We start from the raw sequence: 27,470 nt of genomic DNA on the forward strand, positions 1-27,470 counted from the left end.
TTATCCATGTTCTGTGGGAGAGATTCAATAAAGCTCAATTTCATTAGAATCTACTACTACTTTTTGTCAGTCAAAACCAACACGTTCATTGCCTAGCAACAAGGGCCAATTCCATGTTGGCTTAAAGCTGAACACATGCGGATGCCAAAAGTATTCATAGGGAATTTGCTGCTTTGAGCCAATAGATTCTATTTAGAGAATCTTTTAATCATTGGGCCTAGTTTTTCCACTTGATGTCAATGAGCACAATGTCTCCAAAAAGTGATGCACTCAGTTCTGGGTTACTTGGCTTGGCTCCGGGAAATGCTACTCACCCATGCTCAGAACGATGTCCTGCACAAACTCACTGAAATGATATTGAGTCTGAGAAGATAGGAAAACAGATTGCAAAGCCTCAGGTACTTTCAAGATGCTTATGGGGCAATTCCCTTGTGATGTGGATATGATATGATCAGTTACAATTTGCCATAGACTTAAAATCATATGGAGAAAGTGGCAGCAAAGACAAACCTTGGAAATGACCAATACTTTTTTTTTAAATATAAAAGCTTTTAGATTTTAATCAAGTTTGTCCATGCTCTTGGGGAGAGATTCAGCAAGGTTCAACTTCATTGGACTTCAATGTATTTTGAAGGATAGATCAAAAGGAATGGTTTTCTCCAGTGTACAAGTCAGAAGAAGGATAGTACAATCTTAACGTTATCACCAAATTGTTTTAAGGTTAGACATAAGCACATAATGGGGAAAGAAATCAGGATCAGAAAACAGTTGGAGGAACTCAGTGGTCAAGCAACACCTTTGGAAGGGCAGAGAAAGGGACTGTCAATTCTTCATGGCAATTTTTAAAAATTAGACATACAGCACGGTAACAGGCCATTTCAGCCCTCAAGCCCTAACCCTAACCCAATTAACCTACACCCCCTGTACGTTTTAAATGGTGAGAGGAAACCCATGCAGACATGGTGAGAATATACAAACGACTTATTTACCACATGGGATTTGAACCCCAACCCTGGGAAAAAGCCTGTGACCTTTCACCTTATCAAGGTCCCTCTCAAATCAAACCTCATCTTCCTCTGCTCCAGGGAAAGTTCACCCCTCAGAGACTGTTTAAAACCTCCCTGTGTTGTTCCCCCATCTCCTGCAACCTGCACCATCTGCCTCACCTCCTGCATTCTCTCCAGGGATTTCAAAGTCCAAAGATCAAGTCCCAGTTCAGATTTATTGTCAGAGTGGATACATGACATCACATACAACCCTGAGATTCTTTTTCTTGCCAGCCAGGCAGAATTTCTATTTATTGTTTGTACAAAAAAAACTGTACTCAAGATACGTATACAAAAGTGAAATGTAAACAAATCGACTGTGCAATTCAGAAAATAAATATTCAATTATAATAATTGCAAGGAGTCCTTAAATGAGTCCCTGATTTAATTTATTGTTGAGGAGTCAAATATGGTAGCAACTGCTCCTAAACCTGGTGATGAGTCTTGTGGCACCTATACCTCTTTCCAGAGGACAGCAGTGAGAACAGTGTGTGCTGGGTGGTGTGAATCTCTGATGACTGCTGCTGCTCTTCTCAATTGTGGAGAGGGTTTTGCCTGTGATGTCCTGGGCAGTGTCCTCAATATTTTGCAGGGCTTTCCACTCAAAGGCATTGGTATCACCATACCAGGCCATGATGCAGCCGGTCAGCACAATTTCCACTACAAGTTTGCGAAGGTTTTCGATGTCATATCACACTTCTGCAAACTCCCAAGTAGAGGCACTGACGTGCTTTCTCCAAGATGACATTCGTGTGTTGGATCCAGGGAAGGTCCTCTAAAATAGTGACTCCCAAGGATTTAAATTTTCTCACCCTCTCCACCTCTGATCCCCTAATGATCAATGTTTCGAAAACTTGTTTTCTCCTTCCAAAGTCCACGATTAGCTTTTTGGTTTTAGTGACATTGAGTGAGGAGTTGTTGTTAGTTCACAAGTTTTTAATCTCTCCCTCATATGCTGACTCTTTGCCCCTTTTATAAAACCTACCACCATAATATTGTCAGCATGCTTGTTGTTGTACTGGGCCATGCAGTCATAGGTTATAAAGTGAGGATCAGCTACTCAGGATCAGTTATTACTGATACATTCCCAGGACTTGGGAGTCAATGGGCAAGGATGCAATTTGTCAGCCATTCATCAGTTCTCTTAAACTGCATGTTAGGTCATGTCATAGGGGAGTCTGAAGTGATTTGTAAGCCACATTAGGAAAGAAAACAGCTTACCATTCCTGGAAAACTGGATAGATTATAACAATCTAGCAGTTTTCTTGGTCTTCATTTCCAATTTTAGATTTTACTAATTTCAGGTGTTAATGCCAACTTGAATTTGAATGCTCCATTTGGGAGGTGACTCACAGGCCCTTTTCGGCCCATGCTGCCCAATTACACTTAATTGGCCTATAATCTCCATTAGGTTTTGAAGAGTGCAGGAAACCCACAGAGACACAGGGAGAACGTTCAGACTCCTTACAGACAGCGCCAGATTCAAACACTGGTCGCTGGTGCTGTAACAGTGCTGTTCTAACCATGCTACCCAAACTGATCCAGAATACTGGTTCAGTAATTTACTTATTGAATGGCAACACCTCCACAAAACATTCAAAACTGGAAGGTCCTTTATTTTGGAAAAAAGACAAGAGGGTGGATTAAAACAGATATTAGTCAGGAATAACAGGGCACTCAGAGCCCCTGCACATTCCAGATATCCATGTTCCTGGATTTTAGATCATTTCATTCTCAAAGCATGTTTCATCCTCATGGTATTCCAAGAATCTAAACTTAAAAAGCATCAGTCCTCCACAGGTTACACACAGTTGTCTTAATTGTTACATCCTGACAGAACAATTACCTCATTTAGAACAGTAATAAAATATAATCAAAAGTTCCTTCAGAGGATGTTCAGCCGCTTTCCACTGAAGAAGAGTCAAAACACTATTGCTTTTCGTCCTTTATTGCTTGCAGGTGTCCAAATGAAGGATGAGCTCAGATGCGATAGAAGAGCTGTGTTAGTAATATGCCTATCATAGAGACCTCGATCCAAAATAAGAAATCTTTACAATTCTAATTGGAGCTGAAAATAGATATTTAACTTAACACCTCTCAACACGTTTACAATTGTCACCAAATTTAATGGCAAACCCTTTTGCCTTAAACCAGCCCTTACAGGAGCTGCTCAACATTGCACAGCCAATAGTATTGCTGGCCGAAAGCTCCAGCAACCCAGGTTCAAGCCTGACCTCAGGAGTTATCTGTGGATTTCCACCAAATGCTCCCATTCCTCACATCCCAAAATGTTGCCATTTTTTTTTTTATATATATAAACACAAAAATGCTGGAGAAACTCAGCAAGTTACCCAGCGTTCTTAATACAGCAAAGATAAAGACACACAACCAATATTTCAGCCCTGAATCCTTCATCAAGGAATGATGGGGAGGAGCACAGGGAAGAGGTCATAGGTAGATACGTGTGGGAGGGCATGAGAAAAAACACAAGTGATTTGGGGAGGGAAAAAGCTCTGTGAATGGAGAGGGAAGAGGTGGAGAGTTGGAGAAAAGGAGACAGGGATGAGGAAAGAGGGAGACAGGCCTAACAAAAAGCAGAGAATTTGATGTTAATGCCATCCATTTGGAGAATATCAAGTGTCGTTCCTCCATTTTACAGGTGGCCTCAATTTGGCAGTGTACGAGGCACAGCAATGTCAATGTGGGAGTGGAGCATGGAATTAAAATGGTTGACCATTAGGAGATCCTTGCTAATTCCGCAGACAGAGTGAACGTGTGCATCCTTCAAGACAAGTGATAAAGGGATCAAAAGAGAGTTGATAGATGGAATTTAACCGGAACAAGTGCGAGGTGGATTTTGAGGAAGTCACGTCACGTCAGGACTTGCACAACAAACAGTAGGGCCCTGGAGGGTGTTGTAGAATCTAAACTAGGGGCATTGCTGCATAGTTCCCTGATGGTAGCGACAGGTAGAGAAGAAAGTATCTGCACATGCTGGCCTTTACCTGGCAGGGCATTGAGCACAAGAACTGGGATATCAGGTTACAAGTTTACAGGTTGTTGGTGAGAGAACACTTGGAATACGATGAGCATTTCTGGTCACCAAACTTCAGGAAGGATGTCATTAAGTTAGAAAGAGTGAAGGAAAGATGTTCGAGGATGTTGGAACTACAGTAGCGTGTGTGCATTATCTGGCAATTCTAGATTGGCTGGGAGTTTTCCCCAAAGCATTGGAGGTTAAGAGTGGCCTGATGAAGGTATATAAAATCATGAGGACTACCGATTAGGCAAATGGTGAGTCTTTTTCCTGGGGTAGAGTAAAATTAGAAGGCATAGGCTTTAAGTGTGAGAAGTCCACAGGGGCAACTTTTTCCACACAGAGGGTGGTGGATACGGTACATACATTGAGATGCTAGAGTAAGTGGTAGAGATGAAATAATATTTGAAAGACATCGAGAAAGTTACATGCAAACACAAGCAATGGGGACCTGCTCTGGTAGAAATTCAGCAGAAGCCAAAAAGGTAAATAGCTTCAAGTTATAACCATATAACAATTACAGCACAGAAACAGGCCAATTTGGCCCTTCTAGTCTGCAGTGATCCAAGTACCCTCCTCTAATCCTGCTTACCAGCACTCTGCCCATATCCCTCCATCCCCCTCCCATCCATATACTTATCCAACTCTTTAATTGACAAAATTGACCCTGCCTCCATCACCTTTCCCAGAAGCCCATTCCACACAGTAACCACTCTCTGAGTAAAGAGGTTCCCCCTCATCCATGACCTCTTGTATCCATCTCTCCTACTCTCAATGGGAAAAGCCTTTCCACATCAACTCTATCTATCCCTCTCATTATCTTAAACACCTCTATCGAATTCCCTCTCAGCCTTCCAAGGAATAAAGACCTAATTTTCTAATTTGCTCAATCTCTCATTGTATTCCAGATGCTGAAACCCAGGCAATAAATATCTCCTGGGACCTAACCAGAGACCAGCACATTCACATGACACTCAAGAAATTGCACCAATCCCTTTACTTTCTTGGAAGGCTACGAAAGTTCAGGGACCTCCTGTCCCTCAACAGCTTCACTGGTGCATCAGCGAAGGCATACTCGCTGGATGCATCAGTGTGGTACGGGAGCTGCTCTGCTCAAGAGTGGAGCAAACTACACTGTGTACACAGAATATAATGAAAATTTCCTTCCTCTGCATCGACTTCACCTACATCTACAGCCTGGGAAAGGCAGCCAACATACTGAAGGACCCATCAACACCCATTAGGGAGAAGGCTTAAGAGTATGAAAGCACACTGAAACATGCTTAAAAACCTGTTTGCTGCAGTCAGCAGGCTCTTGAACGAACCCTATGACAATGCTCTCATGGTTTCCTTGGTGCTGATTGATCTTACACCATAAAACAATATGATACAAGAGAAAAAGTAGACCATTCAGCTAGTGGAGTTCGCTCTGCCATCCCATCATCCACTGATCCATTCTCCCACTCAGCTCCATTCCCCCTGCCTTCTCCCCACAACTTTTGATCCCCTGACTATTTAGTTACCTAGTGACCTGAGTTTTAAATACACCCAATGATTTGGCTTTCTCAGCCACATCTACTCTGTCCAGGCTTTTCAACGTTCAAAAAGCTTCCATATTTCCACTCATTCTTCTGAACTTCAAGGACTCCAGTCCAAGAGCTATCAAACCCTCACCTTCTAATCCCTTTGTTCCAGAAATCTTTCTTGTGAATCTACTCTTAACCCTCCTTTCTTAAATAAGGAACTCAAAACTGTACCCCACACTCCAAGTGAGGTCTCACCAGACCTTTAGAAAGCCTCAACATCACATCCCTGCTCTAGTCTCTGATTTCTCTAGATTTGACACCAACATTGTATTCGCCTTCTTCACCACCAACTCATCTTCTGAATGTTGAATTTGAGGTCCAAATAATAGTCTGTTCTTTTATTCCTTTTGCCAAAGTGCACAATCAAACACGAGAAGACCACAGAGCCCACCTCACTGACAAAAGGCAAAGGAGGAAAAACCCAACACCCAACCCCAACCAACCAATTTTCCCCTGCAAACGCTGCAACCGTGTCTGCCTGTCCCGCATCGGACTTGTCAGCCACAAACGAGCCTGCAGCTGACGTGGACATTTACCCCCTCCATAAATCTTCGGCCGCGAAGCCAAGCCAAAGAAAAAGACGACTTTACCCGTTCTCTTAATCCATGCCTCTCCACTTACTCTTCACCACCCGTCCCTCCACTCTGCAAACATAGCCACAAAGCCATTTCTTCCAAAATCCAAATCATTCCTTGATGAAGGGTTCAAAGCACAAAACTTTGACTCTGTATCTTTACATTTACTATATAAAGGACACTGTTCAACCTTGAAGGGCTCAAGCCCAAAACATTGGCTCTGTATCTTTATTTTTACTATATAAAAAACACGGTTTGACCTGCTGAGCTTCACCAGTATTTGTGCTTGTACTTCAGCCACAGTGCCTGCAAACTTGTGTTTTACAACATATTGATCTCTCTATTGTAACTCTATACACTGTAAATTGTGCTCATTACACATATGCATATAATGTTAGCAATAACCTATTGTTAGATATGCCTCTACTTGGTATTTAGTGACAAATTTAAAACAAAAAACTTGTCTGGTATGGACAAGTAGAGTCTAAAGACTGCTTCTGCATGGTATGGCTCCATGATCCTATACGAGTCAGGAGGGTTGAAGGGGAATGGGATTGCTGGCAAGAACAAAATCTGCCAAGCAGGGATTAGAAGTAATACAGGTAATGTCTGTAGCCAGGATTCAGTTCATAATCATTATACGTGGAACATTTTGAGAGTGTTTGTGGGTCAGTCAAGTCCAAGATTTCTAAACACAATTTGTCATCAAGAAATTACACAGGGAATTCAGAAGACACTTTACTCAGGGGGTGTGCCACTGAGCCTCGTGCGGATGCATTTGAAGGGAAATAGGACACAAAAGAGCAAGAGGTAAAGTAGCTGCTGGAAGACCACGAGGCACAACAGGGTGGCTCAATCCTGACCACTGAAGTTAATAGGTTAAGTATTTATGCCTCAAATTATGCTAATCAAATACAGGATATTTTTTTTAAATGATGGGTGCAAACATTTTTTGATTGGAGGATTTTTTTTTTCTGGATCCAGTCATGGACAAGTCAGCAAAAGTAACCAGGGCAGTTAAATCTACCCTGGCCTTTATGAAAGATCTAAATCTTATTGACATCTGGCAAAGACTGAAAGAAAGATTATACTTTTTATTCTAGACAACACAATTCCTACACTTGAATCAATTTATTTTTGGCATCAGCTCAATTGGAGAATAGGATAGTGAAAACTGAATATACAGCTCAGCGGACTTGAAGGACCGACATGGCCTGTTTCCGTGCTGTAAACGGTTATATGGTTAAGTAACCATCGTAAATGGTCCCCAATGTGTCGGTTAATACTAGAATCTGAGGGAATTGAGGGGAATTTGGATCATAATACGGGTTTAGTTTGGGATTTTGTAAATGGGGTTTTGATAGTTAGTGTTGATGGGCCAAAGAGCTTGATTTAGTGCTGCAGGACTCTGAGTAAGGTAAGAAAGAATGGTCGAGAAAGAAATCAGTGACCAACCCAAGGGGTAACAGGAGAATGCACGAACTCCACGCAGACAGTACCAGAGGCGAGGTTTGAACTTGGATCTCTGATGCTGAGAGATTCTGGCTCCTCTGGATATGCCACCATATCTCTCAAGTTGGAAATTTGATGATAGGGAAAATGGTGTCAGAGCTTTTAAATTTACATTTGTGAAAGCAGGCAGTAGACGTGCATCCTTGCTCACTGAGCTAAATGCTCAGTCGAATACATCTGAGAGCTGTCTCCCTCTCCGAATCTCATTACCATTATCTGAAGCATGTCTGAATTTAGAAACAAGAGTTCAACACGCAGCTAATCTACCCCAAGGGACTGTGGATGAATTTCCATCAAATCAAAATAGTAAATATTGTTGATACACAGCAGGTCAAGCAGCATCTATGGAGATGGTCATTTGTCCCATTAAGGAGTGATCAGTGTCTCATTCCTCCTCTTTCTTCCCTCTACACTTCCTCACACATATTGTACCCATCAATTACCCAATCCCTCGAGGTAATTTCGTGAACAGACCATCATCTCGGAGATGAGGAAGATAATTAGAGCAGAGAGGAAGCTTCACAGAGAACTCGAACTCTCTATGGACAGTATCGGAGGTTGGGATTAAACCTGCCCTGGAGCTATGAGGCATAGTAACTCCATGCCACCCAAATCCAAGTCATCAATGATATTTGGTGACATTTTTCACTATTTTATTGACTTGTCATTATGGTCCAGGCTTTAAGCCCTTCATTAAATGGACTAGAACATCTGCAAATACTATAAGAGACTTTTTACTACTGAGGCACCACTTTTTCAATGCCACTGATGCAAACTTTTTCAGGTTCCTCTATTGCCATGTACATAATACACAACATTATTTAAGTTTTTCCCCACCTGTAAAGTCACACAAAGGGGTGCCAATAGTCCAGTGCCCCTACGAAGGGAAAGAGAAAGAAAGGAGTCTTTTCAGAGACATCGCGTGTCTGTGGATCCCACCACCTCCTCCTGGGCTCCTGTAATCTCCATAGCTACATCAACACCAAAATCTCACATATCCTCAGCAGTTATATCTTTGAATCGACTTAAGCAGACTTGCGTTGCAGCATTAGGAAGAATTTGGTTCTGGTCTGACTTGTGCTGCTGAATTAACAGGAGAAATCATTCTCTTTTACCTTTAAGTGGGCCAAATGCTGCCTTAAAATAGTGCAGACAGGAACTTGATGACAGAACATGGAACTAAGAATAACACACGAAGACAATTGAACCTCCTGTGAGCTGAGGGCAACTCTAGAGCAATCACGGGCAGCACTGTGCTTTTGCATCAGCACCGAGCTAGACAAACAGAACACAGGCAACTTGACCTCAAACAATGATACAAGCTCGGTGCTGTTGTTTGCAACGATCAGATCAGATCAAGGTACAATGTCAACCAGCTTTTAGATTTATGTACCAGAGCTGGATGTCACAAGAATCACCCTTTCCTAACAGGCCCAGAGATGCTGAGGGAAGCCACCACCTTGAATCACTGCAGTCTTTCAGGTGTGATTTGGGAAGCAGTTCCAGAATTTCAACTCAGCAGATGAAAGGTCAGAGTTTTTTTTTACTATTCAAACAGGGTGGGAGATACGCAAGAGACTGCAGACACTGGATTCTGAAGCAAAATGAAAACAGCCTGCTAAAGGAACTCAGTAGGTCAAGCAGAATCAGTAGAGAAAAAATAATGGTTGATGTCTCAGAACCCTTCATCGAGACTCATGAAGGGTGATGAAGAATCTCTCCGAAGGGTTCCGGCCCAAAACATTGACCCTCTTTTTCTCCAACTGATATTGCTCAATTGCTGATTGTTTAATGGGGAGGAGGCAGGCACTGCACTCAATCTCATCTTAAATATTAAGCACATTAATGAAATATACACACACACCCAAATGCATGCCTGCCAACGCATCCAAATGCATGTGCAGAGAGTTAAGAAAAGCATATCCACGTATATCAGATAATTCCCTGCACACATCCTTATCTCCAAATCAGGATGCTCATGACCTACCAGGTTGCACTGAATCCTGACCTCCTCAATGCATCTGAGACCTGGACCATCTTCAGCAGGCACCACAAGGTGCAGGAATATCAACACCTAGTGCAAAATACCTCTCACATTCAGGAGAGAAAGAAACTAAAGTTAACCTCTCCTAGGATCTGACATCCCTCACAGCAAGGCCCTGCCTTCAATGTGACTCCAATAAATCAGAGGTAATGGAGAGGGTGGCGAAGGAGACCCTGAGGGGGTGGCTGATGCTGGAAGGTGGAAAGGTTGACAAAGTGAACCAGATAGGAGGACACATCTTCCCCACTCTTGGCTGAAAGACAGCATCAACAGTGGGTAAATTAATACCAGGGGCACTCAAGAGGTCAAAAGTAGAGGAGCAGAGAGATTTAGGAATGTTTTAGGGATAGAAAAGATTATAGAAAGATGGAGACCATATTGAGTAAAGGCAAACCACAGAAATGCTGGAGGAACTCAGCCGGTCTCACAGAGCCCATAGGAGGGAAAAAATATATTGCCGATGTTTCAGGCCTCAGGCTTTCCTAAAGATGATGAATGGCATGAACTTGGTGGGCTGAAGGGCCTGGCTTTGTGCTGCAAGTCTCCTTGACCTCCAGAACCTACTTACATAGAACAGTACAGCACTGGAATAGGCCCCTCAGCCCATGATATCTGCATCAAATATGATGCCCAAACTAAATTACACATGTACAGTATATACCACTATTGCCTGCATATAGTTCAAGATGGTTCAATTTCAACGTTCAAAATGCATGGATAGAAAAGATTGAGAAGAAACAGACCCTTCAGCCCATCTACTCTGGGCTGAACTATTATCCTGCCTCATGCCAATGTCCTGCACCCTGATCATTGCCCTCACCCTTCCCAAAAATGTACCTACTCACATTTTCCTTCAATGTCAAATTTGACCCTGTGTTCACCACTTCAGCTGGCAGCTCGTTCCAGACTCTCACCATCCTGTGTGAAGAAGCTCCCCCTCATCTTCCCCTTAAACATTTCATCCTTAGCCCATGTCTTCTAGTTCTCGTCTCACCCATCTTGTCTAAAAAAGCCTGCTTGCATTTACTCCACCTATACCCCTCAATTTTGTTTCCCTCCATCAAATCTTCCCTCATTCTCTGATGCTCAGGGGAATAAAGTCTTAACCTGTAACTTTTCCCTCTATTTTCCACAAGTGCTGGCACATGGACCAAATGCAGGCAAATAGGACAAGCCCAGAATGACAACTTGATCACATGGAGATGTTGGGCCAAAAGGTCCGTACCCTGTACTGTGCTTCATTACTCTATATTCAAGTATATACGTAGAAGCTTCTTGTACACCAAAATCACATCTGCTTCCACCATGACTCCTGGCAGCCTATTCCAGGCACCCATCATTGACCATAAACAGCTCCTTCACACTTTTCTCCCCTCTCTCACTCTGAGAATTTACCCTAAGGAAAAATTCTGACCATCTACCCTACCTGTGTCCCTCAGAATTTTAAAACTTCCATCAAGTCTCCTCACAGCCTCGGACACTGCAGAGATAATGACCCAAGTTTGTCCAACACAGTAGAAGAGTGAAATGCCATTATAATACTTTAGACTCCATAGTGCTGGAAAAACTTGGGTCTCACAGCATCCAAAGGAGGCAAAGTAGCATAACCAACATCGGGCCTGAGCCCTTCATCAAGGTATAACAAATGGCTTGACAATACTTTGATGAAGGGCTCAGGCCTGAAGTGTTGGTGATATATCGTTGCCTCCTATAGACAAGTTCAAGTTTATTTATCATCTAATTGTACTCCTATAACCTGACAAAACAGTGTTCTCCAGTCTACAGTGCAAAATAGTGCAAACACATTCAGACAAATATATATATTTATGGACATAACATATATACATGTGTTAATATTATTAATAAATGGAAGTCACAGGGAGGTGTTCAGCAGTTCAACAGAATTCTCACTCCCGTGGGAAGAAGCTGTTCCTCAGCCTGGTGGTGCTGGCTCTGATCCTCCTGTATCTCTTCCCCAATGGGAGCAGCTGAAAATGCTGTGTGTGGGTCTTCAATTTTTTTTTTTTTTTTTGCACCCTTTAAAAGGTAAATCACATTGATGGGTACGAGTTGGGGAGGGAGACCCCAGTGATTCTCTGCTGCTTTTATAGTCCTGTGGATTGACTCCGACTCAATGCTCAACTGCAACCGTAGCCAACAAGTTATAATAATAAAGCAAGCAAGACGCTGTGGGACCTGCTGACTTTCTCCAGCACTTCTGTGTATTTAGGACAATCACAGCATCTGCAGACATTCTTGTTTCACATTCTATTTTTTCTGCTTCTCACTCCAGTCACCCAATTTTACGTGCAATTATGTTGGAACATGAAAAGTATAGGTTCGTGATCAGGCAGGGCATTAAAAAGTTCAGGGGAAAAGGCCGGGCAGTGGAAAAATGGATCAACTCATGATGAAATGACAGGGCAGACTCGATGGGTTGAATGGCCAATTTCTGCTCGGACTTGTGGCCTTATGGTCTATCATACTAGAACTCTCATCACATTGATAGTATCTGCTCATTTATATCATAAGGAAATATTATACAACCATCATTTAAATGTTCCCACTCACATGGGTTCAAACCTTACTTTCTTGTGAAAAATGACACAAACGTTGCAATTCTCAACCTACCAATGTAACTGTGGTTTCCAGTGTAGATGTCTGGTTATTAGCAATTTCACACCTTGCCTGTAAAAGCAACTTGCTGTTTGCAAAGACTTGGTTCCTTTTGTCCAAAACGTGCTACATAGAACTTGGATTATTCGACATCAGCAGTGCTGAAACCTTGGTTGCATCAAATGAGGCTCAGTGTTTGAACTTGCAGAATTGGCGACTTGTTTTCTGGAAAAGCCAGCAACTCAAGATCCACAGTAATGCTGCACCACAGGGAGCATGGCTCAAATCAGTCACACAAAGCAGTTGTGACAACCAAAGCAAAAGAGGAAACCAAGCAACAAACCACAGCTCATCACCCACAGCCACTGAGAGGACAACAAGAGGGCAACAAACCTGGTCCATGGGAAGAGGAAGCGCAGCCCATGGCAGCTAAATCTGGTTTTCAAACTCATCCCATCAAAAGGAGTGACATCACATCAAAGCCAGGCAGCCCGGATTAACCTTGCAATAATTACAAGCCTCTCATCTCTTCATATATTTAACTTGGTCTTCAACAGAATGAGCAATGTCACAAAACCCTGACTGAATACTACTGCCGCTGCCTCCACGTTACAGAAGGCACCCCTGTGGCAGATGTTTCTAATCCTCTACTGTCTCATTTACACAGACAGCTGTGGGCTGGCTGAAAAACAATCACGGATTAACTTTTATCTTCCTCACTGCATTTAATCCTCTAACTCATGCTCCATCCAAACTCAATGCAATTATTTGAGGACAATAGACAATGTCTGACCTATGCGTGCTCATTTTTAAAGTCCACTGATGTCAATCAAGTCACATTGAAAGACCTCCTCCCACCACCCCCAACCCTGACTGCTCACTGAGCTTCCCCTGCAGGCGAGGATGGTTGAAGGTGAGAGACCCATTCCGTGCTGTGTGAGCCGGTTACAGGAGTAGTGGCCTTCAGGGTTTGAGATCGACCACATTTCCCACCCCTTCATCGAATCCTGATGACAGCATCTTCAGCTGCACTTCAGTGCAGGGGCAAGAATTCCCTTCTTTCTCATGGTGTGGGGATTGGGAATGGGTGGTGGGAGAAATGATGACCAGCAGGGCCTAAATCTATTGGTCTGCCTAACCATACTTGAGAGGGAGGTCAGTGTGCTTGAAATTCAACAGTTTCTGAATTTTATTTCCCTTGAGATGAGACAGGTTAGAGGCAGGAAGATGTTCCCAATATTTGGGAAGTCCAGAACAAGGGATCACATTCAAAGGATAAGGGGCAATAAAATAGGACTGAGATGAGGGTGACAGAGAGGTTACCACTACAACTTTACAGTTCCAGTGATCAGGATTTGGGTTTGAATCCTGCACTAAGGAGTTTGTACGTTCTCCCCATGTCTATATGGGTTATTCCCCCCCCCCCATGCTTCTGTTTCCTTCCACCATTTCAAATGTATGGGAACTGGAGGCTAATTGGGTGGCACGGATTTGTGGGCTGAAATGGCCTGTTACCATTCTGTATGTCTAAATTAAAATTAAATTACAATTTAAAACTTCTCAACTAAGAGTTTTAGGTTTATTTGTGTCAAAATACCTAGTGAGAAAGGCTCTTCTATGAATAGACCCAACACATCATCTCTAGCATTACATGCCACCATGTAAAGAGCACAATTTTCATTGTACAAGATTAAATGGATCAATTAGTACCATACAAGAGCAGCATTAACCATAACCATATAACCATTTACAGAGCGTAAACAGACCATGTTGGCCTTTTGAGTCCGCACCAATTCATTGATTTTGTGCGCCCTCTTCAGGCATTGGTCCCGGTAGATCTTCATTCAATAACGATGGACGAATTCAATGCAGGTGGAATCAGCTGTAGAAATGTTTGTGAAACATGCAGTTCAATATTCCTTTTAATATTTTCTAAGCACCTGCTATCATTTTCTTAATTAATTCCATCTTTACCTAATTACTGATCTGAAGTCATCTGGCCTAACATTCCCAGTTTTTCTACCTAATAGTGAAATATTTTGTACCTTCTTTTCAGTGGGAACCCATCTAGAGTCTATGGTATTTGGATGGATGACAACCAGTACATCCACTATCTATTGTATGCTTTTTGGTTCACCCTTTACAATTTCGCTAGGTTGGACAGAAGAACACTATTATGGGGTTAATTCAGGAGCCTTGGTTGTGTCTTTACTCCATTGGGGTATGTGTTTTCATACTCTCAAGCCTTCTTTCTGATTAAATGGGAAGGGGTGGGGGGGGGTAAAGAAGAAGAGAATGTGGTTGTGATGTGTCCTTCAGTACATTGGCTGTCTTTCCTGGGCAGCCAAGAGATATAGCTTAAGTCTGTGAAAGAGAGGGAGGTTTGCCTATTTTTCTGAGCTACATTCATCATCTTGTGGAGTTTCTTCTGATCTTGAGCAGAACAGTTCCAATACCACTCTGATGCATCCACAATTTTGATGGTGCACCTGTAGAAATTGAGGGACAGGGCAATATGCCAAGCTTCCTTCATCTTCTAAGAAAGTAGAGGTGTTGGTGTGCTTTCTTGACAGTTGCATCAACATACTTGTCCCAGGTCATTGGAGACATTTATTCCCATAAGCTATCTACTCTTTAGACTTCAGTGCCAATGACGGGGACGGTGGACTCTGCCCCCTCTCCTGAAGTCAGCGAGCTTCTCCTTTGCTTTATCAAAGTTAAGACAGAAGTTGCTATTAATCTGTGGAACTCCCTCACAGAAAATTGCCGAGACCAATTTGATATATTCAAAAGGGAATTGGATGTGGCCCTATTGACGAAAGCAAAGGGTTTGAAGAGAAAGCAGGATAGGGTATTGAAATCATGTGATCAGCCATGATCATATTGAGTAAAGCAGGCTCAACAGGATGAGCTCACCCTTTCCTCCTGCTCCTAGTTTCTATGAACAACATAGGTGTTTCTACAATCCAGAAAGACATGCCTGTATAGGAAATATAGATGTAGGAACATTGCTTCCATTAGTAGGGCAGAGCAGAACCAGGGGACGCAGCATCAAGATCCAGGGTAGTAGATTTAGGACAGATGAAGAGGAACTGCTTAACCCAGAGGGTGGTGAATCTGTGGAATTCTTTGCCCATTGAAGCAGTGGAGGTGACCTCCGTAAATATATTAAAGCCAAGGTTGGATAGATTTTTTTTTTAAAGTAGCAGAATTAATGGGTATGGAGAAAGATAGGTGGGTGGAGATGAGCCTATCATCAGATCAGCCATGATCTCATTGAATGGTGGAACAGGTTTGATGGGTTGAATGACCTACTCCTATTTCTTATGTTCTTAAGTAAATCCCAACTTTAATTCTTGCTGGTTAATTTATGTGAATTACAATTCTCCACCGGCATGGTGGGGCTTGAACCATAACTAGATTTCATATCCTTAGCAACATTCTCTTCTTCCTACCACGATAAAGGCTTTTGAAAGACTTCTGCTCCTTATGTCGTATGGTCTTGCATTATCAGGGAACCACAAGGTGCCAAAAATGAAATTTATAAACCATGACGGAGAGCATACGGGAGAAAAAAATCAATCCGATATCACAGATCAGAAACTGTTCGTGTCGAACATGAATGTTTCCAGTTGAAGGGATTACTTTGGATTCAAGATGAACAACAGGAACAGGATTCAAGAGTTGCACAGACAAATTTTTTCTTTGTTTCTTATCATTTGATAAAAGGATATATTTTCATTACAAAAAGGTTAACCATCTGGTGCACTGGACAATGAAAATTCTGCTTCCTGAACACTTTTGGTTGTATTTTATGGATTTTGGGCTGTTGATCACAAAAGTCACCTTAAAACATACCATATTTTTAGATATTACCTAGTTTTGGGATTTCCTGTCCTATTTTAAGCCAATTCAAGCAGCCAAAACCATGAAGTGTAATACGTCATTGAAAATTCATTTTCTGCATTCCCACTTGGACTCCTTCCTTGCTGATCCTGGTGCAGGCAGTGACGAACATGGTGAAATGTTTCACCAGGACACTGTGACCATGGAAAAGCACGAGGACAACTAGAATCCATCAATGCCAGCCGACTATTGTTGGACACTGTACTCAACTTCTGATGCTTCTCGTGTCAAAGAAATAAGCAGAACATTTTTAGGTTTGTTGAACTAATGCAATGTGTCAGCATCATTACATAATAAAACAGGCTCAATTCAATAAAAGTTAATTTAATGTTTCTCCAACTTCCCATGTGACACAGCAAATCCAAAATTATCTGTGTTCAACTTGACGATGTTGATCATAATCACCAATTTGTTCTCAGGAATCAAAACATTTGAAAAATATTTGTTGTCCAGTGTTATCTGTGGTAAACAAGAAAAGCTGCAGTTGCTGCTGTCCAGTGCAGAACACAAGAGAGCTCGAGAAACTCAGCAGATCGGGCATCATGCACAGAAACCAAAAGGCAGGCCTAAGCCATCTCTTATCCAGTACTGAGACTGGCAAAACTCCCATTCCTTCTGAACAACAGTTCCTTCCTTTCAACAATGGTCCAGCCATTTTTCTTTTAATCAGCATTAGTGTTATTCACTATGCCATCTCCTTAATAACTTTAGGATGGGGGGTGGGGGAGGGGAGGGGTCTATTTCAGCCTCTCAGCCAGCCTATCCCCTCCACAGCAGCAGCACACTGGCTTTTGATAGATGTTGCAGCATTTTGGCAAAGGCTCTTCAAACTGAAATGTTCACTCTGATTTCCCTTCCCACAGTTGCTACTTGACCTGCTGAATATTTCCAGCATGTTCAGATTTATCTTTATTATTAGAAACTGCAACCATTCTTTGATTTACAAAGTTTCCTTTGAAGACGATGAAGCAACCACATAAATGTGGAGCAAACCTAACTCAACTCTCAAGAGGAAGTCAATACGCCAAGTTCTTCTCAGTGAGAGAGGAAGATTGATGGAGGTTTTGGGCCAGGACCATTTATCAAGTTTATTTTTTTTCCCTCTCCTGTTGATGCTGTTTGACTTGTGCACTCTCTACAGTAGATTGTTTGTTGCTCCAGATTCCCAGTCTCCAGTGTATCTGCAGAGGCTTTGAGTCAACTGGATTTGAATATTTAATACAATTAATACAAAGTTAAAATATTTGTTTTAAATATTCAAATCCAGTCAAACCAAAGCTTCTGGTTTCTGTTTAAAGTTGATTCAGATACACTGAGGACACCCCACCCACCCCCCTCCAGTCTGATTACACTGCTTGATTGCACCGATTCACCAGTTTTTGTCTTCTGGCTTAAGCAAATACTTGAACAGAAAGTCACCTTGGCTAAATCACTGTAGACACCAGCGCATTCCAGCTCATCCCTGGACTGTGGCCCCTGCGGAACCAGATCCAGATTTTTAAAATTTCCTCGTCTTTTCACCCAATTACACCACGATCCTATCGACTAGAGCAAGAGGCAACCAAGGATATAGGGCAAACACTGCTGCGATTAAAGTGATCAGTCATTATAAGGACAATGCAAAAGGCAGAAATTTAATTGCTGAGAGAGCTGGCTTTATCTTGCTGTGAGACTCACCAACATCTGTTTCTTTGTGCTTCTTGATAAATTCAGCCAGTTCAAAGTTGCCTGCTATTATAGCCACCTGAAAAATAAATTGTCGGGTCAGCTCGACCAACTGAAGGACAAGAAAACTGAGCAATAATTTGCCCATTACAATTATGACACCACATCCATTTGAGTGGAATAAAAAAGTTGCTGTGATTGTAATTTAATACACAAGTGCTGGAGAAACTCAGGTCACGCAGCATTCTTTACGTAGCAAAGATACCAACATTTAGGGCCTGAGGCCTTCATCAAGGTAACTTGATGTACTTTGCCTCAAAGAACGCTGCGTGACCTGCTGAGTTTCTCCAGCATGCGTCTTAAAATCTATTAGCACACAAATTATTTGCAAGATGTTCTGTATTTTTGCAAGATGTTCTTTGTATTGTATATGACAATACATCAAAAAAGAAAGACCTGCTGAGTTCCTCCAACATTTCAATATTTTTTTACTACAATCACAGCGTCTCCAGACTTTGTTTCACTCATGGCAATACATCATTCTCAGGAAACACATGTATTCTCAGCAGATCTTCAATGCAATTTACATTTAAACCAGAAATTGAGATAACGTGATATATAATCGGAATCTACAGAATGTGTTTTGAACTCTAGCTTTCTCGCCCTTACTGTTCCTTTTAAAATTGCTAAAAATCAGGTGTAATTGTTACCAAGAACTTTAATAATTTATTTAAGGAGAACTTCCTCACCTTAATGAACCATGTCAAGAAGTCCTTAGCTCAATGGTCTCCTCTCTCAATGTCCTTAATTGGATGCATTAATGTCAAAGAGTAATATCCTACTCAAGTTCCTGTATATTTGTTTTAAGCTGTACCTGCATTTATTCCCAAAAGTTTTTTTTTTATTCACTTGATTCAATTATCTCTTGTTTGGAAAAATAAATGCCCCCGTCTTAAAACTTTTCTTCAAACCCTAAGGGGACTTGGCATTGCCTAATCTTAGATTTTATTGTTGGGCAGCTAATATTAGATATTACTTCTTGGATTCATCACAAGGACAGACAGCATGCTGCAAGTTGGATTAATCTAGAAATTGAATCTACTAAGAAGTATTCCCTTATTTCAATACTTGGAGCATCATTGCCTTTCTCTGCTCCTAAATTACATAATTTTGTTGTTAAACATACATTGAGAATTTGGTTTTAATTTAGAAAATATTTTGGATCCCATAGATTTCTGCTTGCCAGTTCCCCTTTCAGCCTCTTTTTTATATATACTTTCGGTACAAGATTTTGGTTTTCTTGAATGGTTGGAGTTAGGTATCTAATCCTTTCAAGATCTTTTTATTGACCAAAATTCGACTTCTTTTGAACGATTATCTTTAAGTTTAAACTATCCAAGCATTTTTTTTTTTTAAATAACGATATTTACAGATTAGAAGCTTCTTGAATTTCTTGATATTGTGACTCACTCACAATCTGGAATGAAATATGAAAGAAGATTTGTAATTTTAAATAGAATCATAAAAAGTTGATATCAGTTTTTTTATGAATCATTGTCGTCTAGTAGTAATTCCCTGGACAAGACTAGAAAATTATGCGAACAAGGTTTTCAACAATTATTTTCTGATGCTACATGGGATTCTATTTTGAAATTGGTAAATTAATCTTTTCTACGTGCCCAACATTCATGACAAATTAAAGTAGTACATCAAGCTCACTTCTCTAATTGGCCAAATTCTATTCTAATTTTCTTCAAAATGTGACAGATGCAAGACTGAAGATGGTATATAGTTTCATGTGTTTTGGTCATGTCCCTCTCTTTCCATCTTGTCTTTACTTCTAATATTAATTTGATTCCTAATCCTTTTCTTGCCCTGATTGGAATGAGTAAGACAACTGACCTGAAGTTATCTGGGCTACAATCCCATGTGGTTGCCTTTGCTCTCCTCATCGTTAGAAGAGCTGTATTAGTGAGATAGAAAGATGCCATCTCTCCAACTCCTATTCAATGGCTATCTAATACGATGACAGGCCTAACTTTGGAAATAATTAGATATTCTACTTCTGAAATGAACTTAAACTTTGCAAGTTTATGGGGTCCTTTTCTTACTTATTTTCCAAATTTACATTATTTAGATTCCATTTTGCAGTTTGGTTGTTTTCCCTTTTACAGTAGTGGAACACATTCAATAACTTCACAAGGGAGGAGTTGGATTATTAGTAATTTTTTTTTTTATATACATGTTTTTTCTTTTTTGCCTTTTCCAATGTATCATAAATTATTTGTTGCCATATGTAACAGTAGATTTACTTTGTTGGATACTTATTACCTATGTACAATTTACTTGTAAAATGCAATAATATTGAAAGAAACATCTACAGAATGACAGCAAATTTTCAATTTAATTCATTGTTGCTCTGAATCAACATCAATAAAAGCCTGACACCATCTTTCAAAACAATTAGGAGTTATTAGTTCTGACATGACATTTTTTATTGAGCATTTGTAATCCAATAGTGCTTCAGAATAATATACTGCCCTGGCATTCTCTGCAATAAATATTGTTCAGCTGCACTCCTACTCAGTCAGAGAACCGTCAACCTTCATTCACTGATTGGGTTCATTTTCTCTTGGAAAACTTGGAAATAGACTGGAAAGGATGCCGATTGTGAATGATTCCTTGATGAATTTTGGAAATGTAACCAGGAAAGAAGTTGTGTCTGAACTGTTCAGCACCAAGCCATGATGGGTCAACAATACATCACTTCCTATGTTCACCATCAACTTTGGCTAACTGGTAGCAAACTCAGTGAGAAGCCAGAGAGTAGTACAGACCCCCTCGGACTACAATAGAAACCCATTCAACAAACTGAACTTTCTCTTACACCCATAACCCTCTATTTTTCTTGCACACATGCCTGTCCAAGAGTCTTAAATGTGCCTTGTGGAGAACTCCTGGACACTCATTAATCTGGCTCTGCCCCATTCTGTGACTAGACCAATGGCTCCTCCCTCTTGACCCTGTATAAAGGCTCCAATACCATAAACCATAACGCCTCCCCAGAAAGCCTGGGTCACAGCACAGGATGACCTTCAAGTTTATTGTAAATAAAATCCTATAGTTCCACAACTCTAGTCTTTTGAGTTATTGATAGAAAAAATGTTCAAATATTGTAAATAAAATTGATGCACCAACAATGGAACAACTCTTGAAGGCTGATGAGCTGGAGATCGACCCCCCCCCCCCCCCCATCTCCCGCCCCCCCAATCGCCAGAAGCCTCAGACTACTTTGAACTCTGGCTATGCTGCTTTGAGGACTTCCTACAGAACCCCACTGGGATTGTGGCCATGGAGGCAAACAAGCTGCACCTCCTCTTCTCCTGGGCCGGACATAGAGTTTTCCCCAATGATAAAGGTGCCTCAACATACGTGGAGACAATGAAGACCAGTACAGGGAGAAAGTAAATGAGGTATGCACCACACACATGTTGGCTACTGCAAACAGTGATGGGGTGAATTGAGTGACAAGTTTCACCAGGCCCTTTGTGGATTCACACAGGCGTGCAACTTCCAGTCAGTGTCAGCCACCCAAAACAATGAGTACATAATCAGGGACACCATGTTACAGGCATCGGGTCGGACTATGTGTACCAGAAGCTACTCAAGCAGATTAAGTTGGACTTAAGAGGGGTGATCGACCTCGTGAAATTGCTGGAGATCACCCTCCATAACATGGAAGCATACTTGGTAAATGGCGCGGGGACTGCTCAGAGGCTGCCATCTTGAGACTCTGGTCCACAGGTCAGCAGCCCGCTACTGCATTCAGTGAGTGAACCCACCACAGCCGTGGTCTCCCAGGAGCATCTGAAGTCCCCAAAAACGCTATGTGTGAAGGCATGTCAATCACAGCTGCCTTCCAGTCCCAGCATTGCCATGTGCACAGCATGGGAGCTGCCATCTTGGCCGCCATCAGTTTACGGGGAAAATCATGTGACGGCCGCCATCTTGGCCACTGCCATCTTCTGGGGATAACCACGCTGCTGCAAGGGCATCAGTATTATACTCCCAGACTACAAGTCAGCACAGGCCAGACTACAAACAGACACTAGCCTCTGTGGTGCTGGACCTAAACAGTCCACATCAGGTGTCCCGGTCTATGATGGACACCTCCATCAACCATCAGGTGACATGATCCCTTTTCGATAGCAGAAGCAGAGTTTTTCCCACCCCAAAACAATGCAGAATTACTCTTACTCCTTTCAAGAAAAGCCAGTCAGCTATAAAGTCAGTCGGGCCTCAAAGTCCCACTCAGCTGAACTCCACAGCTACACCACCGTGACACTGACCGTGCAGGGTATGACTTACAGGAAATTTAAACTATCATACTGCAGTTCTGTGCACCATTGCTGCTGGGGATGGATTTTCAGTGTCACAAAGCAATATGACGGTTCCCTCCCCTCCTTCCCCCCTTCACTGTCGGCAACCCGCAGTTTGCCAGCACTTTGCCCTGCTCTCCCCATTGGCCAACCAACTCATTGTATCCCTATCGATCCCCACCACTGTTCACAAACCTCAGCCCCAACTGCAGGCCAGTCGTTACACAAAGCAAGTGATACAGTGAAGGGGATGGCGTTTATTAAAGCGGAGGTCCAGCAACTCCAGATGAGGTGATTATCAAGGCCAGTACCAGCCCACAGAGAGCCCAAGTGGTGGTGGTGGTGGTCAAGGGTAGGGGTAAACATAGGATGGTGATTGATTATAGCCAGACTATTAACTGCTATACACAGCTGGATACACATCCCCTCTCATTGCAGAGATCGTCAATCAAGTTGCCCAATATTGTGCCCTGAGAAGCACTGTGGTCCCAATGTGCTTTTAAAGCTGCCACCTTGTCCCAATGCTGAAGAAGTCATCTATGTTCTGCCTCAATGATTATGCCCCGTCACACTCAAGTCCATCATCATGAAGTGCTTCGAAAGTCTCATGAAGTGCTTCAAAAGTCTCATCATGCTATCAAGCTCCTGCTGTTCCAGTCACTGGACCCCCTGCAATTCACATACAGATAAAACTGCTCTATGGATGATGCCCTAACCCACCTGGAATACAAGATGTTTAAGGACTTCAGCTCAGCATTCAACACAATCATACCTCAGTACCTGATGAGAAAGTTGATGGTCCAGTCCCACACCAATGATGAGCTACATCCATCTCCAACACAAGAGTCTAACATCATGCTGCTCTTTCTCTAATGGAACCGAAAGAGGATTTCACCACAAGGCCTGAAGCAGCTCAACAGCACCCCGTTAAAGCAGTTACCACAACAGTATTACCCGGGCTCAAGTCCAGCACTGACCGCAAGGAGCTTATACATTCTCCCCATGAACTGCGTGGGGATCCACAGCACCCACAGGTGCTGTCTGACCTGTTGAGTTGCTCCAGAAATTCTTTGTTTGCTTCCAAGATCTGCTGTCTTGTTTTTTTCTATTCAAGAATAATAGTTGAAACTGGAAGTCAGTTGTCATTGGACCCCAGTGTGGTCAAGTGCCCAGCCCAATATCTTCAGGGATATAGATCATAGATTTGGACCTCCTCGTTGGGGACGTGGTAAGGAACTCTGTGCTACAAGTTCCTCTGAAGCACCTTGGCAAGTTTTAGCCTGTCAACAGTGCCATGCAGATCAAAGCTGCTGAGCCAGAGATGGATGCTTTGAACATTTGTGTGGTAGGATCCCAGTGTGTAATTTTATGCCTCATTATCCCTGGAGTTTTCAATTGCTTTCTGACGACAATATCCCACGTAGGCTCTTTCATTGTACTTCTTGTGCGAACAAGTCTATAATCAGTCAACAGCAAAAAGGCAACACACTGCCAACACTTGGCACACAAGTCAAATAAAGTGAAATTGCAAAATAAAGTCACAACTGGAATGCAATAGTGAACCAACTGTTAATGATCTTAACTAGGCATTACTTGGGGCTCTATTTTCCACAAAAACAGCTGAACAATCCGATTTTTCATTGTGGTTGCAAGTTGATCATTAGGACAATAAATAGGAGGAGGAGTGGGTTATGTGACCAGTCAAGCTTGATCTGCCAATTAACAAGATCATGGCTAATTTGGCCATGGACTGTTCTCACTGCAATAAACCCACTCATTTAATTATTCTCACTGTGCACATTATTGAATCTTAATTTTCTGTATTTCAGTTGGTTTGCACTTCCTTCTGGTTTACATTTCTCTTTTGTATCTTTTTCTGAGTAGCCTTTTGCTCGACTAATAATTAGAAATTCTGGCTCCACTGCAGGAAAAAGAATCTCAGGGTTGTATGTGATGTCATGTATATACTCTGACAATAAATCTGAACTTTGACTCAACTCCACCTACCAGCCTTTCCCCAATAACCCTTTATCCTCCTACAATGCAAAAGTAAATCTGACTGTTTCTGACCATTTATTGAGGTAGCCTGTTTCCTTGCGCAGAGAAGTCACAGATAAAGTGTACGTTAGTTTCTACGTTTTCCCAATAGAGCATTACACTAGCGGCTACACTTAAAGGGGAACTCCAACATGCTGTAGATGTGAAAGGTACTATTTGAATGTAGGTGAATGAAAATTCCTTCAGAATTCAAAGATTTAGTGGAGAGTGCTACAGAAATTAAACCAACATTGAAATGTAGATTTAAAACAGCTGCACTATTTTTTGGCAAGAGTCATGGAGGAAAGCATCACAGAAACCAGCTCCTCAACACTGAGTCCACACTGACCATCAGTCATTTGCTACACTAATTCTACATTTTCCCCATGGAACTTTTCCACTGCTATCCAGAGAAAAGGAGACCTTGTAAACATTTACACTCATACACTAACTACTCAAGCAGACTCAGACTGATCCAATATTAATACACACTTTGTACAGATACAATAGTACTTATGAATATCGATTTTGCATACGCATTTTGGGTGGCATGGTTCACATAGCAGTTAGTACATCGCTATTACAGACCCAGTGTCCTGGGTTTGAACCTGACACTGTCTGTAAGGAGTTTCTATGTTCTCCCTTTGTTGCATCCAGTTGCTCCAGTTCCTACCACCCTCCAAAACACAAGAGGGTTGTAGGTTCAATGGGTGGTACAGGGTCATGGGCCAGTTTAAACATACCGTGTTTAAATTTAAAAGACACAGTACTTGCAAATTCACAGCAAAAAGCAATGCTATGTACATATACAAAATGATACAACATTAGCGTGTCATAACACTGATCCATTATTCAATCAGCCTGTGACTATTCAGAGTGATGGAATAATAGTGTCCCTTAAGTACTGGTGTATGATGGGAGTAGGGATTAAGCTGAAAGGATATTCATTTTAAAGCTAGATGGAATGATTATTATTCCTTGATAAGATTTGAGTATTGTTGGAAAGATCAGTGTTTATTATTCATCTCTAACCAACAAGCCGGGTGCTGGTGACTTTCTTGAACCACTGTGGACACCACTTCTTGAAGATTCCCTGCCAGAAAGATGTACTGACCTGAAAGGGAGTCTGGCTGTTGTAATTCTTCACCTCTTTGTTGGTTCCACGAAACAACAGGACCCGTGCACAGCTTTCCTGGAAATTGGCAGAAGTAAAACAGGTCACCAATGAGTGATGACTCCATTTGCGGCTGTGTGTATACACACTCAATTTCAGATCATTAATTGGGAGAGGCAAGTTAAAGCATCAGACAACAATAATCTTTGTGCACAGTGACCTTCTGGACAGATGTCACTCACTAAGAGTAGTTATGACTTTTTTAAAAAAACATTATTCATTCATAGAATGTAGTTGTTAATCCTGAAGCCATATCTGATAGGAAGCTGTCTCCTTGCAATTTCCTGCAGTGCTGTTAGTTTGAAGTTACAGAAGTACCTCCTTTTCCACCCACACCCACCCCCCCCCCCCCCACTCACCCTAGTAACATGAGGAGCAGAGGAGAGCATACCACAAGTGATGCTCCATGCACCTGTTCTCCTTTTGGGGACAGAGGTCATGGGTTTAGGGGCTGCTTTTTGCAGTAATCACCCATTGGTGTCAGGATGTCACTTTATACTGACTATTGTGTCTGCTCCATTATTGCCCTTTCTACCAGCTTTGTTTTGTCTGTCCCACAACCTTGCATAGAATGCTACTGGACAGTAACAGGGCTTTTCACCCATCTAGTCTGTGCTGAACTATTATTCCACCTAGTCCCAATGACTTGCACCCAGACTATAGCCCTCCATACCACTCCCATTCATGTACCTATTCATAATTTTTCTTCAAAGAAAATGAGCCCACATTCACCACTTCAGCTGGCAGCTCGTTCTACAACCCCACCGCTGTTTGAAGTTACCCCTTTAAACATTTCACCTTTTATTAACCCATGTTTTCCAGTTCTTGTCTCACCCATCAATGAAAAAAGCCTGCTTACACTTTATCTATGCCCTTCATAATTTTGAAAAATCTATCAAAATCTCCCCTCATCCTTTGACACTCAAAGGAATAAAGTCCTGATTCAATCTTCCACAGGTGCTCAGCTCTCCATCTCAACAATCGTGTAACTCCTTGTAAATCTCTGCATTCTATAGAATACTACAGCACAGAAAACAGGCCATTCAGCCCTTCTAGTCTGTGCTGACCATTGTTCAGCTAGTCCCAATAAACTGCTCCCATTCCATAACCCTCCAGACCTTTCCCATCCATGTTTCTATCCAATTTATTCTTAAAACTCAAGATCAAGTCCACACCCACCACATCAGATGGCAGCTCCCATCACTCAGTGAAGAGATTCCCCTAAACCTTTCTCCTTAAAGCCACATCCTCTCCTAATCTCAGTGGAAAGCACCTACTCATATTTACTCTTCTATACCCCTCAATTTTGTAAGCCTCTATCAAATCTCCCCTTATTCTTCATTCCAAGGAATAGTCCAAACCTGTTTAATCTTTCCCTGTAAGCCAACTCCTGAAGACCCAGCTGCATCTTAGTAAATCATCTCTGCTTTTCAACCTTTTCATATCCTTCTTGTAGTTAGGCAACCAGAACAGTACACTATATTTCAAATTTGGCCTCTCCAATGTCTTAAACAACTTCAACATAGCATCCCAACTCTATACTCAATAGATTGATTTATAAAGGCCAAGATACCAAAAGCTTTCTTTACAGTCCTGTCCACCTGTGACACAACCTTCAGAGAACAAAGTATCTGTATCCCCAGGTCTCTTTGCTCCTCCGCACTCCTCAATGCCCTACCATCCGTTTACTGACCATTCTTCCAGATGGCCCTAATCCCTCCACAAGCTTTGAAAATCTTCCTCTCTAACCACAGCACCTCCTATCTTTGTGCTATCAGCAAACTTGCTGATCCAATTTAATCACATTATCATCCAGATCATTGATTATAGACAACAAACCACAGTGGTCCCAACACAGATCTTTGAGGCACACCACTCGTCACAGCCTCCAGT

At 41.9% G+C, this 27,470-nt stretch overlaps 1 protein-coding gene across 15 annotated transcripts in view; it reads right to left on the minus strand.

Annotated features, from left to right (window-relative positions):
• Positions 1-27,470, minus strand: part of shank2b (SH3 and multiple ankyrin repeat domains 2b) — a 1,183,051-nt gene that overhangs the window by 861,157 nt on the left and 294,424 nt on the right. For all 15 annotated transcript variants that reach the window (XM_069902317.1, XM_069902307.1, XM_069902287.1 and 12 more), the window contains 2 exons: positions 25,518-25,595; positions 18,000-18,066 (listed from right to left, as the gene is read on the minus strand). In XM_069902317.1, coding sequence (XP_069758418.1) covers positions 18,000-18,066; positions 25,518-25,595 — 145 coding nt within the window. The remainder of the gene's footprint in view (positions 1-17,999; positions 18,067-25,517; positions 25,596-27,470) is intronic.

The sequence above is a fragment of the Narcine bancroftii genome, chromosome 1 (genome assembly GCF_036971445.1).
Source record: "Narcine bancroftii isolate sNarBan1 chromosome 1, sNarBan1.hap1, whole genome shotgun sequence".
NCBI classification, from domain to species: Eukaryota; Metazoa; Chordata; class Chondrichthyes; order Torpediniformes; family Narcinidae; genus Narcine; species Narcine bancroftii.